Below are 15,612 nucleotides of genomic sequence, written 5' to 3' on the forward strand. Positions count from 1 at the left end.
CTTGACTCCATTGTTTCAGATCATGATAAAATATTTATTAGTTATTTTTGGCAAGAACTGTTCAAGAGGTTAAGAACTCAATTGCATCTCCCTACTACTTATCATCCTGAAACTGATGGGCAAATTGAGGTCTTCAATAGATGTTTGAAAGGTTATCTATATCACCCATCGCCCATCCTGATTATCGGGTTCGAGCTACAAGATGCTACATTTATTTTCGAGCAACAACAATCAGATTCACCATTAAATAATCACTTTCATATGCATTCACACTTCAATAATGATTTAATTACAATAATACCTCATTCAGGCCTTAATCAAGCTTACGAAAGCTCTTTTAACAACCAGAGTACGAAATAGAACTAATTTGCAAAGTTTAAAAAGTTCAAGGTCGACATCGTTATGTCACGTCCTCCACGTCTTAACGTCACCAAAATAGTATGCCATGTCCCGAACTTAGGCTGCTCGACATCGCAACGTGGAGCGCTAGTCAGTCGATGTTGCGGCGAGAAAAATTGCTCATTAGGACGAAGGCCTTGTATTTGGTAAATTTTGAGTCATTTGGTCCCTATCTCAAGTTTCCAATCAAACCAATCAATATAATCACCTATAAACATTAAAATTTCATAACATTTGACATCAAACAAGTCATTTAACCACTTCTAACCAATATTAATTCAATATGAGGTTGAGCTATTACAAAACTATCAGTTCATCACATTTTATCAAATACCATCCAAACCAATCAACTAACCTTTTCAGTTACCAAAACTTACCTATGTTATAATACATTAAAATTTACCATTTCATACATATGTGTACATAATATACCATAATAGTTTAAAGACATTAAGCTTGAACCAATTCAACCAACATATATCTCAAACATATAAATCAAACTTACCAAGTTTAAATGAGTTCATATTTTGACTTCCTACATACATCAAACATTGTTAATTCATGCATTAAACAATTCATTTTCTATGAGCAACATGAGAAATCACCATATATCAAGTTCATCACAAGATACCAACTCATCAAGACTTTTATACATTTAATTTTATATCAAAAAATCTATATACATGCCACAACCCTAGGTTCAAAATGATCAAACATCTACCAATTCGATGATGGGATAGTGTGAGCTTTGAGTAATCCGGCTTGACGCGTTCCACAAGGTAACGATCTACAAGGGAAAGGAAAAACAAATGGGATAAGCATATAGAATGCTTAGTAAGTTCATAGGCATTAAACAAAAGCTTGCCTTAACTTTCAATTAAGCACAACAAGTTAATAAGCTTGGCATAATTAGCTAGACTTGGAAAACTATAAACTAATAAGGTGATTTTTAACTTGTAAATAAAACATATAATACCACAATCACATATTATGCTAATTCATGTCATTTTGAATAACTAGTTCAAAACTTATTCAATCATGGAAATTGCATACATGCTTATGTCATTTCTTCAACACCTTGTTCAAGATTGAGTTTAGCATTTCACAAATGGATATCAAGATCATTATGTCTTATTTCAATTTCTCAATTTACATGATTTGTTTCACCCGATGAACCCTAGTAAACGGATTCAGATACACATGTATCTACATCACACCAGTTGTTTGTCCGAGCTAAGTATATTCACGTCAAGTTATCAGTTTAGGCTAAAACTTTATAATGATACATCAGATTGCATTTCCAAGCTGAAAATATATATGTCAAGTTACCCATTCAGGCTAACCTTTAAAACAACATTAGGTTATCAGTCCAGTCTAAACCTATATCACATGTGTCTTTGAGTCCGTAACAAATGTTTGATCTTGGTAACATATGTAACCAGTCCCGTACAAGTGTGCAAAAAACCATATTTTCATGCTAATCGTATCTTAACCTTTAATAAGTTCACCCGGGCATCTTTAACTCATCTAAACATTTCCTTACAATTTAGTCCAATTTTAGCATTTTTAATCAAATCATCAACAATCAACCCACAATCAAACATACATATACAAATAAATTACATAATAACTTAAATAAATTTATACCATATGAACTTACCTTGTCAAAATAGCAAGCAAATTGAATCTTCAATAACTACTCGACAAATTTGGCTTTTCCTCAGTTATCTCCGGCTTGATTTAATTCTTAATCTAAACAATTACTTCAGATAATTAATCAATACCAAATATTTTTTTATCATTCCATGATATGCATGAACCTATCTAATTTCATTTTTTGAATGCCCCTTTAAGTTTTGCATTTTATTTAATTTAGTCATTGAAAACTTCCTAGGTTTTTCTTTCCTTCAAGTTTCTGCCAAAAGAAGAAGATGAAAAAAAGATGACAACTTTTCCTTATTTTTATCTTATATAGTTAGATTAAGGATTAGTTAATTAGGTTTAATTAACTTAATTATACTTAATTAAAAAAAACATCATTAACAAATTTAAGTGGAATCTTCTATCATAATCCACTAACATATATTATTAAATGGTTTAATTACCATTTTGGGCCATTGACTAATTGCAACTTAAGTCCCTAAATATTTGACCAATTTAAAACAGATAGTGATAAGATTTTTACAATTTAGTCCTCGTACCCTAATTAAGCAATTAATAGACAAAATTAAAGGACTAGACTTTAATATTCTATTATATCCACCCTATAAATATTTTAATTTAATATTTATAGACCTGATTTATGGAAATGAGATTTTGAAATAGTCTTTTCCGACACCATTGAAAATCAAATTGTTACACTATCTACGATATATGACTAGTGAAAAGTCGATGGATTGGCTATTATAGCCCCCTTTTGCTAAATGGTGGTACAATTCCACCTTTCATTCAACAATTCATTCTACACCCTATGAGTCCGTCTATGGGTAACTTCCTTCTCAACATTTGTCATATTTTGTTGGAGCATTATCGGTTGATAGTCTGGACAAGAGTCTACAACATCGTAAAGCTGACAGAAAACTGCTACAATTTCATTTAAAATGATCTTAGGATAAAATGAAGCAATTAGTAAATCACGACAAAGGGATAGAGAGTTCCAAGTAGGGGAGTTTGTTTATCTCAAGTTACAGCCTTTTCAACAACACACGATAAAAGATATGTTGAACCGGAAGCTCTCTCCCAAGTACTTTGGCTCTTTTGCTATAAAGGCCAAGGTGGGAAAAGTGGTATATCGACTACAACTACCTTAAGGTGCTCATATTCACCCTACCTTCCATGTTCTCAACTTAAGAAGCATGTTGGGAAGAATCCGTTTCAAACTAATTTACCGATAGTAAGTGCTGATAGAGCTATGCTCAAGGGAGCCTACTTGCATTCTAGAACGATGTATGGTTAAGAGAGGCAACCAAAAAATAAACAAAGTGTTGGTGGAATAGACCAACATGTTTCTAAAAGATACCACCTAGCAGTCTTGTAACAACTTGTTTTCAGTGAAATTGAAACAGTGGTTTCGGGACCACAAATCTGAAAAGAAAAATTATTTTAATATTATTTCATGCTCTAAATTATGATAGAAATGTCATATAAAAATTTCGTTAAGAAAAATTTTACCGATTACATGTTTAATTGATAAAAGGACCAAATTGCATGAAATGCAAAAGTTAAGTTCTAGTAGCTATAAGTATCAAATAGCTATGGAATTCAAAATTGGAGGTCCTTATATGGAAATTAGACCATTAAGAGGAATTAGTAGATAAGTTTGATGATTCACCCATGGAAAATCAGAAAAAGAAAATGACTAAATTGGAAATAGAAATAATTAAAGATGATAAAAATCTAATATCATCTTATTTTATCATCTTTCCCAAAATAAAAACATGGAAACCATAGCTAAGAGAAAGTGAGTTTAAGCAAGTTTTTTGGCTCAATTAGGTATGTTTTCTTGTCCCATTTTTAGTAATTTTTATATTTTTGAAATTGTAATAGCTTAATTTAGCTATCTCGGGGATTAATTTGTAAAGAAATCAAAGTGTTAGGGGTTTTCCATCGATTAATATGCATGAATTATGAAATATATGGTAGAAAATAAAGGTTTTTTGATAGATAAACAACTTTTGAAAAGAGAATTTTGATGAAATTGTGATTTAAGGACTAAATTGTAAAGATGTAAAATTCATGGAAATACATGGGCTGTTAATGTTACATGTAAAAATCAGCCAGGCTTGAAACAAGGATTAAATTGCATGAATTTTATTTTTCGAGTCTAGGGACGAAATTGTCATTAATTAAAAATATATGGGCAAAATGGTAATTTTACGAAGATGCGAATTGGATTGAATTGAATGTGAATTTTATTAAATTGAGTTAAATTTACTCGTATAGATCCGGATATACCTAATACGGAATTGGATTGAGTAAAACAAAAAATGTTGGATTAGTAGACTTTACGTACATAAACAATTATCGAGGTAAGTTCGTGTAACTAAATTGTGTATATTTACATCTTAGAATTGAATGTTGTATATGTGAATTGTATAATTGCTATGTATATGGAATTGACTACATATCCGACAATGCCCGATAAATGTTAAGTCTCATTTAAATAAATGAAATTCGATTGGATACAAGATTCTCGTATTGGTTGTGGTCCTGCATGTGTTGCGGACACACTATAGCTTGAAAGAGTGTTCAATTATTAGCTCTCATGAGCATTCCTATATTTGGCCCTCTCGAACTTCCAATTATATAGTTCTTGCGAGCTTCCCGTTAATAGCTCTTTAGAGCATCCTGATCGGTTGTAATTCTGCATGTGTTTTGGACACACTGCAACTCTTATGAGCGTTCCGATATATGGCTCTTCGTGAGCTTCCCGATTAAAGGCTCTTTGTGAGCTTCCTAATTAATGGCTCTCCATAGCTTCCCGATATGACTCGCATGAACTTCCTGATATATGGCTATCCAGAGCTTCCCGATTAATGGCTTTTCGAAGCTACCCGTTATTGGCTCTATGAGCTTTCTGAATATAGCTCTTATAAGCTTTCCGTTATACAGCCCGAATAAGCTTCCTGTTACATGACTCAAATGAGCTTCTTGTTATATGGCTTGAGAGAGAGCTTTCCGATTATGTGTTCTAATGAGCACCCCCGAATATGAATTGGCGAATTTCAGATTTGTACACCTTGTGTGTACTACTTGGGTATCCATCAATATTTCAATGATTCAACGGGCAAAATCCTAATGTGAGAAAATATGAGTTTTAAATGAATTATTTTCTAAATATCCCTGAAATACTTGAAAATTGTTACACGATGAGCTCATCCCTATTTCTTGATATTCATGTGAATTACATGACTAACATGGTTGATGAGAATATGTGTTTAGGCAATTGGCCAAACTGCTTTGGATGCATATTTATTTAGTTACCTTAAATGTGAATTTAATTGGTAAGTTAAATTTCTGTTATATGAACTTACTAAGCTTAAAAGCTTACTCTATTTTATTTCTTCTGTTTTATAGTACTCGGAAGCTCGTGAAGGTTGGAACTTAGTCAGAGCTACATCACACTATCTCTCAGACTTTTCAGTATAATATAGCAAACCATTTTTGGGTTATAATGGCATGTATAGGCTAAATATGATCAATGTTAGCCAAGTAAATATTTGGTTGCAACTAGACATTGGAATGACTTGTAAATGGTATAAGTATATGGTCTTATTATGTTTGTCATGTGTTATGGCATGGTTGAATAATGGCTAACTAATAATCATGGTTTGGTTTGGTATAATTGGTGAAATATGCATATATGTATTATATGCTCAACTAGGTAAGATTGAATACTTGGACATATTAAACTTGAGTTTGGATTGATTTGAATGTTTTGTGTTAGCTTAGGAATGTGTTAAAATGTCATTGTAGGTGGAAAACAAATTGGGTGAGAAATGTGACCTTGGAAATAGCCTATTTTGTCCAGACGAGCAGAGACACAGGCGTGTGTCTCAGCCATGTGTGACACACGGCCTAGCACATGAGCGTGTGTTTTAGCCATGTGTCCCTTGTATCTTAAAAATTCAAAGCAGAATGCTCAATATTTTTCACACGGCCTGGCACACAGGCGTGTGGCTTGGCCGTGTGACCCTTGCACCTAATTAATACAAGTCAGTATGCTCACACAGCCTAGCACACGGGCGTGTGGCTTGGCCGTGTGATCAAGTCAGAGAGTACCCTAATTTGGACATGGGCTGGGATACGATCGTGTGCTCTACTTCGAATACCCATACAGCCCGAGACACGAGCATGTCTCTCGACCGTGTGAACTACACGGCTTGGCCACACAAGCGTGTGTCCCCTGCACCTTTGAAAAATTTTGATATTTTGCGAAAATTTCTCTGAGCTCCTGGTTTAATCCTGACTTGTTTGTAATACATATTTTGGGCCTCGAGGGCTCATGCAAGGAACAATATGACTGATTTTAATTAGTTTCTGATATGAATGTTAAATAATATGAAATGTCTGTTATTTGATCTGTATATTTTGGTAATGCTCTGTAACCCTATTCTAGTGACGAATACGGGTTAGGGGTGTTACAAGTCCCTATAGCAACTTTAGAGAAAATTTTCTACCTTTGATCCTTGAGGATAAGGATTTTTTGGGGGAAAGAGTATTTGTTACATTAGGAAACTAAAAACAAGGAGAAAATAAAGTCAGTTAACTAGTAGTAGAACGTTGCATTTTGGTAACCATTGTTAATGAAAACGGTGCATTTAAGTTTTAATGAAATGTTTATTTTTAGCTTGGGAAAAGCTACAGCTGTCGTGTAACAACTTTCCCAACTGATTTTGGTAATGACCAAATCTTTCCTTTTTAGCAACAAGGAAGGAAATAAGGCAATTATGAATTGGTTGAATGATTTTTTTTTCTCTTCTCTCTTCTTCTTTGTTTTCTCTCTTTTATTTTCTTCCTTCGATCTTTTATGTTTTCTCTATAACAATGTGTATCAACTTGATGAGGTAAAAGATATGAATTTCATAAAAGACATGGACAAGAAATTTTATGAAAAAAAAAATGTAGTTCACAAAAGGATTTTAATAGTTTTATCAATGAAATTTATTAAAAGTATATTATACAAGTTTACCTGAAAATTCCAGTCCCCTTAGCTCATTTATGGTCTTCTTGGCTCTTCTTTGAGATCCAAAGGTTTTTATTATTTATCCTCGGGCTTTTTTTTTTTATTCATTTGACAATGTTGTTAAAATTTTAGCTTTTTTCCCCTACAATTTACTTTTCAATTTGTTCATCGTTAAGTTCAAACCTAACAACCAAGCTTCAAGGATAAAAAAGAACCAACAATGGCTGCATCATTTGATTGGTGGGCAAAAGGTGGTCGTAGACGAACCCTTATTCGTGGTTAAAATGGAGAACCCAAATTGGTTAATGGTCAAGCTTGAAGGTCCATCAAAAATATTATTGCAAGCTTTTATAGGTTTTTTCCTCATCAGATCTACTACCATTTTCAGGTTAAATAAATAAAAATGAACTTTGCAGTTAAGATTACTTGAAGGTCAACAAGCCATTGAAGCATGAGAAAATAAAGAGTTAGATTATTTGAAAATTTTAAGGTTGAATTTTATTTTATTTTTGATAGAAAGGTTGAATTTTTTTTTTAAATACATAGAAAGGGGTTAGATTTATTCTGAAAAATTAAGTGGAAATTTCAAATTTTCAAATCAATTTTCCATTACTCATTTAACTACACCTAACAGTAGAATGCCTAAAATATCTAATTTTGGAAAGTTTAGTGATTCGATAAAAAAATTAGAGTTAAGTGTATTGGAGTATGCCCAAAGAACAAAAATATGATGATTGTAATAACATACTTATTTACCTAATTTATTAATAGAGGCATCGCCAGTATTGCTTTTTAGTCTTTATTTATGTGTTAAATAAACTGTATAGTAATAAAGTCTTAAGAAAGATATGATCATTTTTAAAATATCTTTAGTCAAATATTATTGTGAGCTTGAATAAAAATAATGCATTGAGACTAATATATGCTTGATTGATGACAAGTTTTGTCATGGGTATGTGATATCAAGTCAATACATAATTACATATTAGAGAACAATATACTAGACTGACCCACTATGAGAATGCTTCCTGAATTATTATATAATAATTACGACATTTCTTATAGTGATAATTGTATGTATGATCTTTATACTTGAGATCACCATTGTTCCAACAATGTAAGTCATATACTTTGACATAATCAAACGTTTTTCATAAATAGTTGTACTATAAATATTGATGTTGGGTGTGTCACAATTAGTATAGTAGGACATGAATGATCAAGATAAGATTTGTCCCTCCTACATAATTGGGGGCAGTATCTCAAGTCTCTTGATCGAGTGTGACTAGAAATGCATGGCCATGCTCAAATCAGTTGATATGAGATATTATACTCATTTATTTATCTTAGCCTATTCGAGAATCAAGAAATAAGAGATTAGACTATACAAGTGTAGCTGTTTCATGACTTGTGTTTAGTCTAGATATCAAGAATAAAGGGATGTACTACATGATAATCTTATCACATAAGGTCATGCCGAACCATGACTTCGTGCAACTTAGGTAGCAATGATGTATTGTTAGATGCCACTCACTATTTGTAACATTGGAATTGATTTAATGTTGTTGCCAACATTACATGATCCTATAGGGTCATACCCTATGATTAAAGAGATTAGAATCCAATGAAAATTGAGATTATATTTAATTATCACACAAGTTAAATTAATTATAGAAATATTCTTATGATTAATTTAATTAGATAAAGTTAAATATTAAACACAATATGTATACATACTTGATGTACACACATAGAGAACCTACTTAAAATAAATATGAATAATAAATATGAATTGGATTTCATATAAATTTAATTAAGTATATCTTTAACAAAATTATTAAATAATGATTTAATAAATTTTCGGTGAAGATAACATTTTAAGGAATAATGGAAACTGATATAACTGATATCTTTTTATGAAAATTCATTAAATACTCTGTGAGATATTTTTTATTAGATAAGACATTTTTTAATAGAAGGAACGTCTTAATCTCCTTTTGGAGTTGCTCAAAATTCTTTTTGACTAGTAGCAAGGAGCAATTTCGAAATGTTTTGGAAATTTTGGAAAGTTTTTCTAATTGTTGTTTTTTTAAGTGGATCATACAGAGGCCGATATATTTTGTTGTATCTATAGTTTATCATTTAATAGAAACTTAATACTATAGTTAGATTTGCTGTACTCAAATCGATCTAGGTATATTTTTTAATTCAGATTCATTCATCACACATAAATCTATAAATTATAATTATTGGAATAATTTTTCTACTGAGCATATTAGTGCTTCGACCAAAATAAAAACGAACGCCTATTTAGAGATCATCTGTTGCGCAACCTTTTCTCCAAATTTTTGTTTAACAAGTAAAAGGGAAGTTATATGAAATAAAAAGTAGAAGCAAGAGAGTAGTTGCAGAGTGACATAGTTAAAATAGAAAAGGGTGTTTGTTTATTTTGTCATTGCCTGGAGGAAACATGTTCCAAATGCTATCCTCAACAGGTTACAATCGCGAAGGCCAGTGACCAATTTCTTCTCCTGTTCATTTAAGAATGCTCTATGACTACTAAACTAATAATAATAACAACAATAACATGGTCATTTTAGAAGCTTATATGATGACTTTTGTTTTTTTGTTTTAATTGGAAACCTAAATTAAGGACTAGTATAGCAATGTTTTTAAAAAGTATTTTTAAAAAGTGCTATGAAAAAGTACTATTTTTAAAAGTACTTTTAAAATTTGAGTGCTTAACATTGTTGTAAAAAAGTACTTTTGAGAAATAAAATGTCCATTTTAGACACAGTATTATCAAGTAACAAATATACATTTAAATAATGTTCAAATTAGTTAATATTGTTATATTTTAATAAGAATATAAAAATAATTTATTATAACTTGTTGTTAATATTTTAATATATGAAATATAATCAATTTAAAAAGGTGGAAGTCTGTTTAATAGCACGAGTTAGGGTTTTCTTTGTCTGCTTAATAGCACGAATATTTCGTTTGGTTTTCTTGGGGGTTCTAGGGTTTTGCTGGGTTTTCTTGGTTTTTACGTGCGCTTTTAGGGATTACTATTTCATCAGGTTTTTCAAGGTTCATTATGGGTGATTCCAATATGGTGGATGATGGGCTAGCAAATCTCAACATTATGGACGATGAAGAAGAGCCCTTGGTGGTCGTAGGGGCCAACATTGCTACAGGTCAATTATATGATTTGTGTTTGGTTGGGCGAGTTCTTAAGGATAGTGTGGTTAATTTTCCTTCTGTAAAAAATACACCGACTGATTTATGGCATCCGTTGAGGGGCGTGGCTATTTCGGAATTAGAGGGTAAGAGGATTTTATTCAAGTTTTACAGTGAAGTCGATTTAAATCGAGTCATGGACGGCATGCCCTGGTTTTTTAACCGACATCTCATTATTTTCCATAGATTAATAGAGGGTGAGGATCCAATCACAGTGTCTCTTTGGGAAACGGTGTTTTGGGTGCAAATTCACAATCTTCCAGTTGGAGTTGTAACCGAGGGGATGACTAGACAGTTTGGGGATTTTATCGGTAAATTCTTAGAATATGATACTTCAATGGTACTCAGAGGAGTCAGTAGATTTATGCGAATTAAAGTATTATTGGATACTCGTTCTCCGCTTAAAAGGAAGAAGCTGATTGATATTGGTCAGAGTAAATCATCTTATGTTTCTTTCCAGTATGAAAGGTTGTCATTATTTTGTTTTCTCTGTGGTCGGTTGGGGCATGGTAAAAGTTTTTGCCAAGTCCGATTAACGTTGGGGAATCAACAAGTGGAATTTGGGTAAGACCTGTCGCTCAGGGCTGCACCAAGAAAGAGAGGTCAACTGAAGAGCAAATGGTTACGAGAGGAACCAGATTTTGATCGATGGTCCAATATGGAGATTGATGGGGAAAAATAGAAAGAAAGTTTGGTGCGGATATGACAAATAACTGTGATCGCTTAGGAGGGGAAGGACAGCTGTGACATTTTGTAAGGCAGAACCGAAATAAGATGGGTGTAAGGGTCCTTGAAACTATGGAGGCAGTGGAGGGAACTGAAAATGGCATTGAGTTGGAGGAGATACAGGTGGATTTGGTTGAAGAAAAAAATAGGCAGAGAGTTAATTCTACAGTGGGAAATTTCTGGTAGAACAAAGGAGTGATGGAGATGGGGTTGGAAAATAATGCATTGGCGACCAATGTCACATTGGCTGACCGGAGGCAATGAAAATCCTTAGTTAGAATATTCGTGGTTTGGGGAAACCACGAACAGTTAGATGTCTCAAGAACAAAGTGAGACACATTCATCCCCAAATCTTGTTTCTTATGGAAACAAAAGCTAACAATAAAAGGATGGAGAAAATAAGGAGGCAATGTGGTTTTTCGAACGGCATTGATGTTGATGCGGTGGGAACAAGGGGAGGTTTGTCGCTGGAATGGAGGAAGGGGCTCAATGTAACGTTAAAGAGTTTCTCAAAATCACATATTGACGTAGAAGTGGAAGAGGAGAGCGTGCGGGGAGTATGGAGATTCACAGGATTTTATGAGGCACAATTAGAGCATGAGAGGAGGGAGTTGTGGGAGTTATTAAGGATGCTACAGAATGGGAACAATAAATCATGGTTGGTCTCTGGTGATTTTAATGAGATTCTCTTTTAGTTTGAAAAACAAGGAGGTAGAGTTCGAGAGGAAAGACAGATGGTTGCGTTTAGAGCAACACTAGAGGATTGTGGGTTGTCTGATCTGGGGTTTTTTGGCCAGTGGTATACATGGGAAAGAGAGGCTGGCTAGCAACAATATTAGGGAAAGGCTTGATAGAGGTGTTGCCAATGCGGAGTGGTGGGATTGGTTTTCTAGTTTTTTCGTTTGCCATTTACAACATAGTTTTTCAGATCATTGCCCGTTAGTTGTAAGCACAAGGAAGGATGGTGAAATGTAAGGCAGGGGGCGACACGGGAGATTTCGGTTTAATGCTGATTGGATTATAAATCCAGGTTTTGAGGAGCAAGTCCGGCGTAAATGGACCTCTAATAATCATGATGTGTTGGTGAAACTGAATGAGATGGGTTTCGAAGTTAAATGTTGGGAACAAATGGAGAAAAATTAAGGGGACGGAGAATAGAAGAACTAAACGCCAGACTATTTGATTTGGGGAAGGGCAAAATTTGTGATGTAGTCTTGGAGAAAATGATTGAAATAAAGCTTCAGTTGAATATCGAGGCCGACAAGGACGAGTTGTTTTGAGAACAAAGAGCAAGAACTAATTGGCTTCGGATGGGAGATAGAAACACAGCATTTTTTCACAGAAGTGCAACTGGTCGTAAGAGGAAAAATATGGTGAAGGGACTTGAGAGTGATGATGGAAACTTGGTTACCGATTTTGATGGGATGTCTAAAATAGCTAGGATTACTTCAAAGAGCTTTTTTCTGCCAAAGAATCTGGTGATTGTAAGAGATTATTTGCATCATTCGCACCATGCATTTCGGAGGAGCTTAATAGCTAATTGATAGTAGAGTTTAAAGATGAAGAGGTTGTGGTGGCTGTAAAATCTATAGCCCCCCTTAATGCATCAGGTGAGGACGGATATCCTGCGCTTTTTAATAAAAAATATTAGCATATCATTGGGGAGGAGGTGGCTAGGTACTATTTAGATGTTCTACATGGCCAAAGGAATATAGAGGAGATTAATAGAACATGTATTATTCTTATTCCTAAAGTCAATTCGCCAAAAGTGATGAGCCAATTTCGACCTATAAGTCTATGCAATGCGCTTTATAAAATTATTTCAAAAGTTCTTGTTAACTGCTTCCGCAAGGCTCTGAGTTGGTGTACCAAAGATAATCAAGGAGCATTCGTAGCAGGGAGACAAATTACGGACAATATATTTGTAGCGTATGAGATTCTGCACTCATTCAAGAAGAGAAGAGGATCCTCGAAGAAAGGTTTTACTTTAAAGCTTGATATGAGCAAAGCCTATGATAGAATAGAATGAGGATTTTTAGAGAACATGATGCGTCGGTTAGGATTTTGTGAAGATTGGATCATGCTTATTATGAGGTGTATTTCTAGTATCGTATATTCAGTTGTGCTGAATGGAAGAATGGGGGAGGAATTTTGGCCTCAAAGAGGTCTGAGACAGGGTGATCCACTCAGCCCGTATTTATTCCTTATTTGTACGGAAGGGTTTTCACGACTAATAGCGTTAGCTAAAAGGGAAGGAAAGCTTGTTGGAACTAAGATAGGAAGGGGTAATGTTACAGTTTCACACTTGTTTTTTGCAGATGATTGCATCCTTTTTGGTAATGCTTCGGTTGAAGGGGCAAATAATATGAAGGTTGTCATCAATGAATATGAAAAGATGTCAGGTTAGATGGTGAACTTTGATAAGTCCCTAATTTATTTTAGTGGTAATGTAGATCCGGAGATGCAGTCACAGGTGGGAGGAGTTTTGGGTGTAAGAATATATAATAATCCGGAACGATATTTAAGGCTGTTGACTATAGTTGGGAGAAGGAAAAAACATGTGTTTGTGCATATCAAAGAACGCTTTATAAGCGTGATGAGCAATTGGAGTTTGCGATTTTTGTCTGCTTAGGGAAAAGAGGTATTTTTGAAATCTATTTTACAAGCCATTCCGATTTATGCAATGCAGTATTTTACACTGCCAACTTCGCTCTGTCGAGAACTTGAGAGTCTTATGAGTAAATTCTAGTGGAGGAATCCCAAAACCAATAAAGGCATATATTGGTGCAAGTGGAGTGATTTGTGTATCCCTAAAGCGAAGGGAGGTCTCGATTTTAAGGATTTAGAAAATTTTAATCTAGCCATGTTAGCGAAGCAGGGTTGGAAAATCTTTATGCAACCTCAATGTCTATTTGCTCGAGTCATGAAAGTAAAATATTTTCCAAGAGGGGATTTTATGAGTGCTAGGTTAGGGTCTTACCCGTCGTTTACCTGGCAAAGTATATGGAGTGCTAGACAAGTCCTTGAGGAGGGTCTGGGGTGGAGAGTTGGGAATGGGGAATTAACGTTCGGAATGATAACTGGGTACTGAGGCCTGGAAGTGGAAGAGTGCACTGTCAAAACATAGATATTAGATATACTAATGTCTCTGATTTAATTGATAAGGATACCAATACCTGGAAGCAAGACGTTATCAGATCCTTATTTGGAGAGGAGCAGTTAATGAGCATTCTTTCAATCCCCTTAGTGAGTAGTCGACCTCATGACCAGCGGATTTGGCGAGGAGATAATACAGGGCAGTATACAGTTAAAAGTGGCTACAAATGGATCGATACAAGCAGAAGTTCTAGACTACATACAGACTATTCCTACCACTTTCTATACAAAGCTATGGGGTCTTAATATACCAAGCAAAATTCGTATCCTTATGTGGCGAATAGCCAATGATTTTTTGCCCACGTTATATAACCTAGGACTTCGAAGGTTGGGAACTAATGCACTATGCCCGGTGTGTCAAGCTGAAGAGGAAACGGTGAGCCATCTATTTCGGGATTGTTCTTTCACACAGCAGATCTTGAGACGGTTAGGAGTGACAGACGCAACCTGCAGTAGCATCCCCAATTGGAAACAGTGGCTAGAAAGAACAGTCGACAACCAAAATGCAGAAAGTAATACGATTAGATCGATCAGTTACTGGGCTATATGGTATAACTGTAATAAGCTTTACCATGAAGGAATCAAAGAACAAGTTCATGGATTAGTAGCGTTTATCGGTTCCTATCATGCAGAAATTAATGTTATGGGACAAATATCAAGAAATGCAAATGGCGTGGGGGAAGTTTCTTGGAAACCTCCACAGGGTGACATTATTAAAATTAATTTTGATGCATCATTTAACCAGGGCACGGGGAAATCAGTTTCTGGAGTATTAGCACGAAATAGAGAAGGTCTAGTAATGGTTGCTTGTACCTTTCCTTGGGAGAACATTCCAGATTCAACGATGGCGGAAGCAAGGGCGTGTCTGCAAGCAGTTACCATGGCGGAGGAAATGGGATTTCAGGACATTATTGTGAAAGGTGATGCATTGACCATAATCCGAAAGCTAAACTCGAATGAGGATGATAAGTCGAGCATTTGCAGCCTGATTAAAGAAATCAAAGGGAGAGGTCATAGGTTTAGAAGTTTACGGTTTGAGTACGTACCTCGAGGGGCCAACGAAGCGGCTCACGAAATGGCGCTAGAAGGAAGACAACACGAAAACCCCCAATACTAGATTGAGGAAGCTCCGCTCGCGGTGGTCAGACTGATTGACCATGATAGAGGAAGTATAATCTAACGGAGTTGAAATGGCAAAGTCGAGTCCGGACGTTGTGATAGTATGTTGGTCCGAAGAACTCGTAATTTTAACGGAGACTGAGATTTTAAAGGGTGATTTTTGTGGGAAGATTAGTCTCTCAATCGACTGGTACCGATAAGTGTTCTTCATGCAAAAGGAGAGGAAAGGATTTCAGGCCTAAGTTTTTTAGTTTTGCTTTTAGTTTTTCTGTCGATTTATGTTCTGC

At 34.7% G+C, this 15,612-nt stretch overlaps 1 protein-coding gene and 1 long non-coding RNA gene across 2 annotated transcripts; one reads left to right on the plus strand and one right to left on the minus strand.

The window, feature by feature from the left end:
* Positions 1-10,181: 10,181 nt before the first annotated feature.
* LOC108471610 (uncharacterized protein At4g02000-like) lies at positions 10,182-10,892 on the plus strand. Its single transcript, XM_017773205.1, has one exon. It carries the CDS (start codon positions 10,182-10,184, stop codon positions 10,890-10,892), a length of 711 nt encoding a protein of 236 aa, XP_017628694.1.
* A 2,820-nt stretch (positions 10,893-13,712) lies between these two features.
* Positions 13,713-15,612, minus strand: LOC108473022 (uncharacterized). Its single transcript, XR_001869630.2, has 3 exons — positions 15,020-15,612; positions 14,227-14,684; positions 13,713-14,144 (listed from the first exon to the last, which is right to left on the minus strand). It is a non-coding gene; the product is annotated as an uncharacterized LOC108473022 (long non-coding RNA).

Source organism: Gossypium arboreum, chromosome 11, assembly GCF_025698485.1.
Source record: "Gossypium arboreum isolate Shixiya-1 chromosome 11, ASM2569848v2, whole genome shotgun sequence".
Classification (NCBI taxonomy): domain Eukaryota; kingdom Viridiplantae; phylum Streptophyta; class Magnoliopsida; order Malvales; family Malvaceae; genus Gossypium; species Gossypium arboreum.

Excerpts from the sequence above, each read along its gene's own strand:
- LOC108471610 (XM_017773205.1), top strand. The coding sequence starts at position 10,182 with ATGGGTGATTCCAATATGGTGGATGATGGGCTAGCAAATCTCAACATT.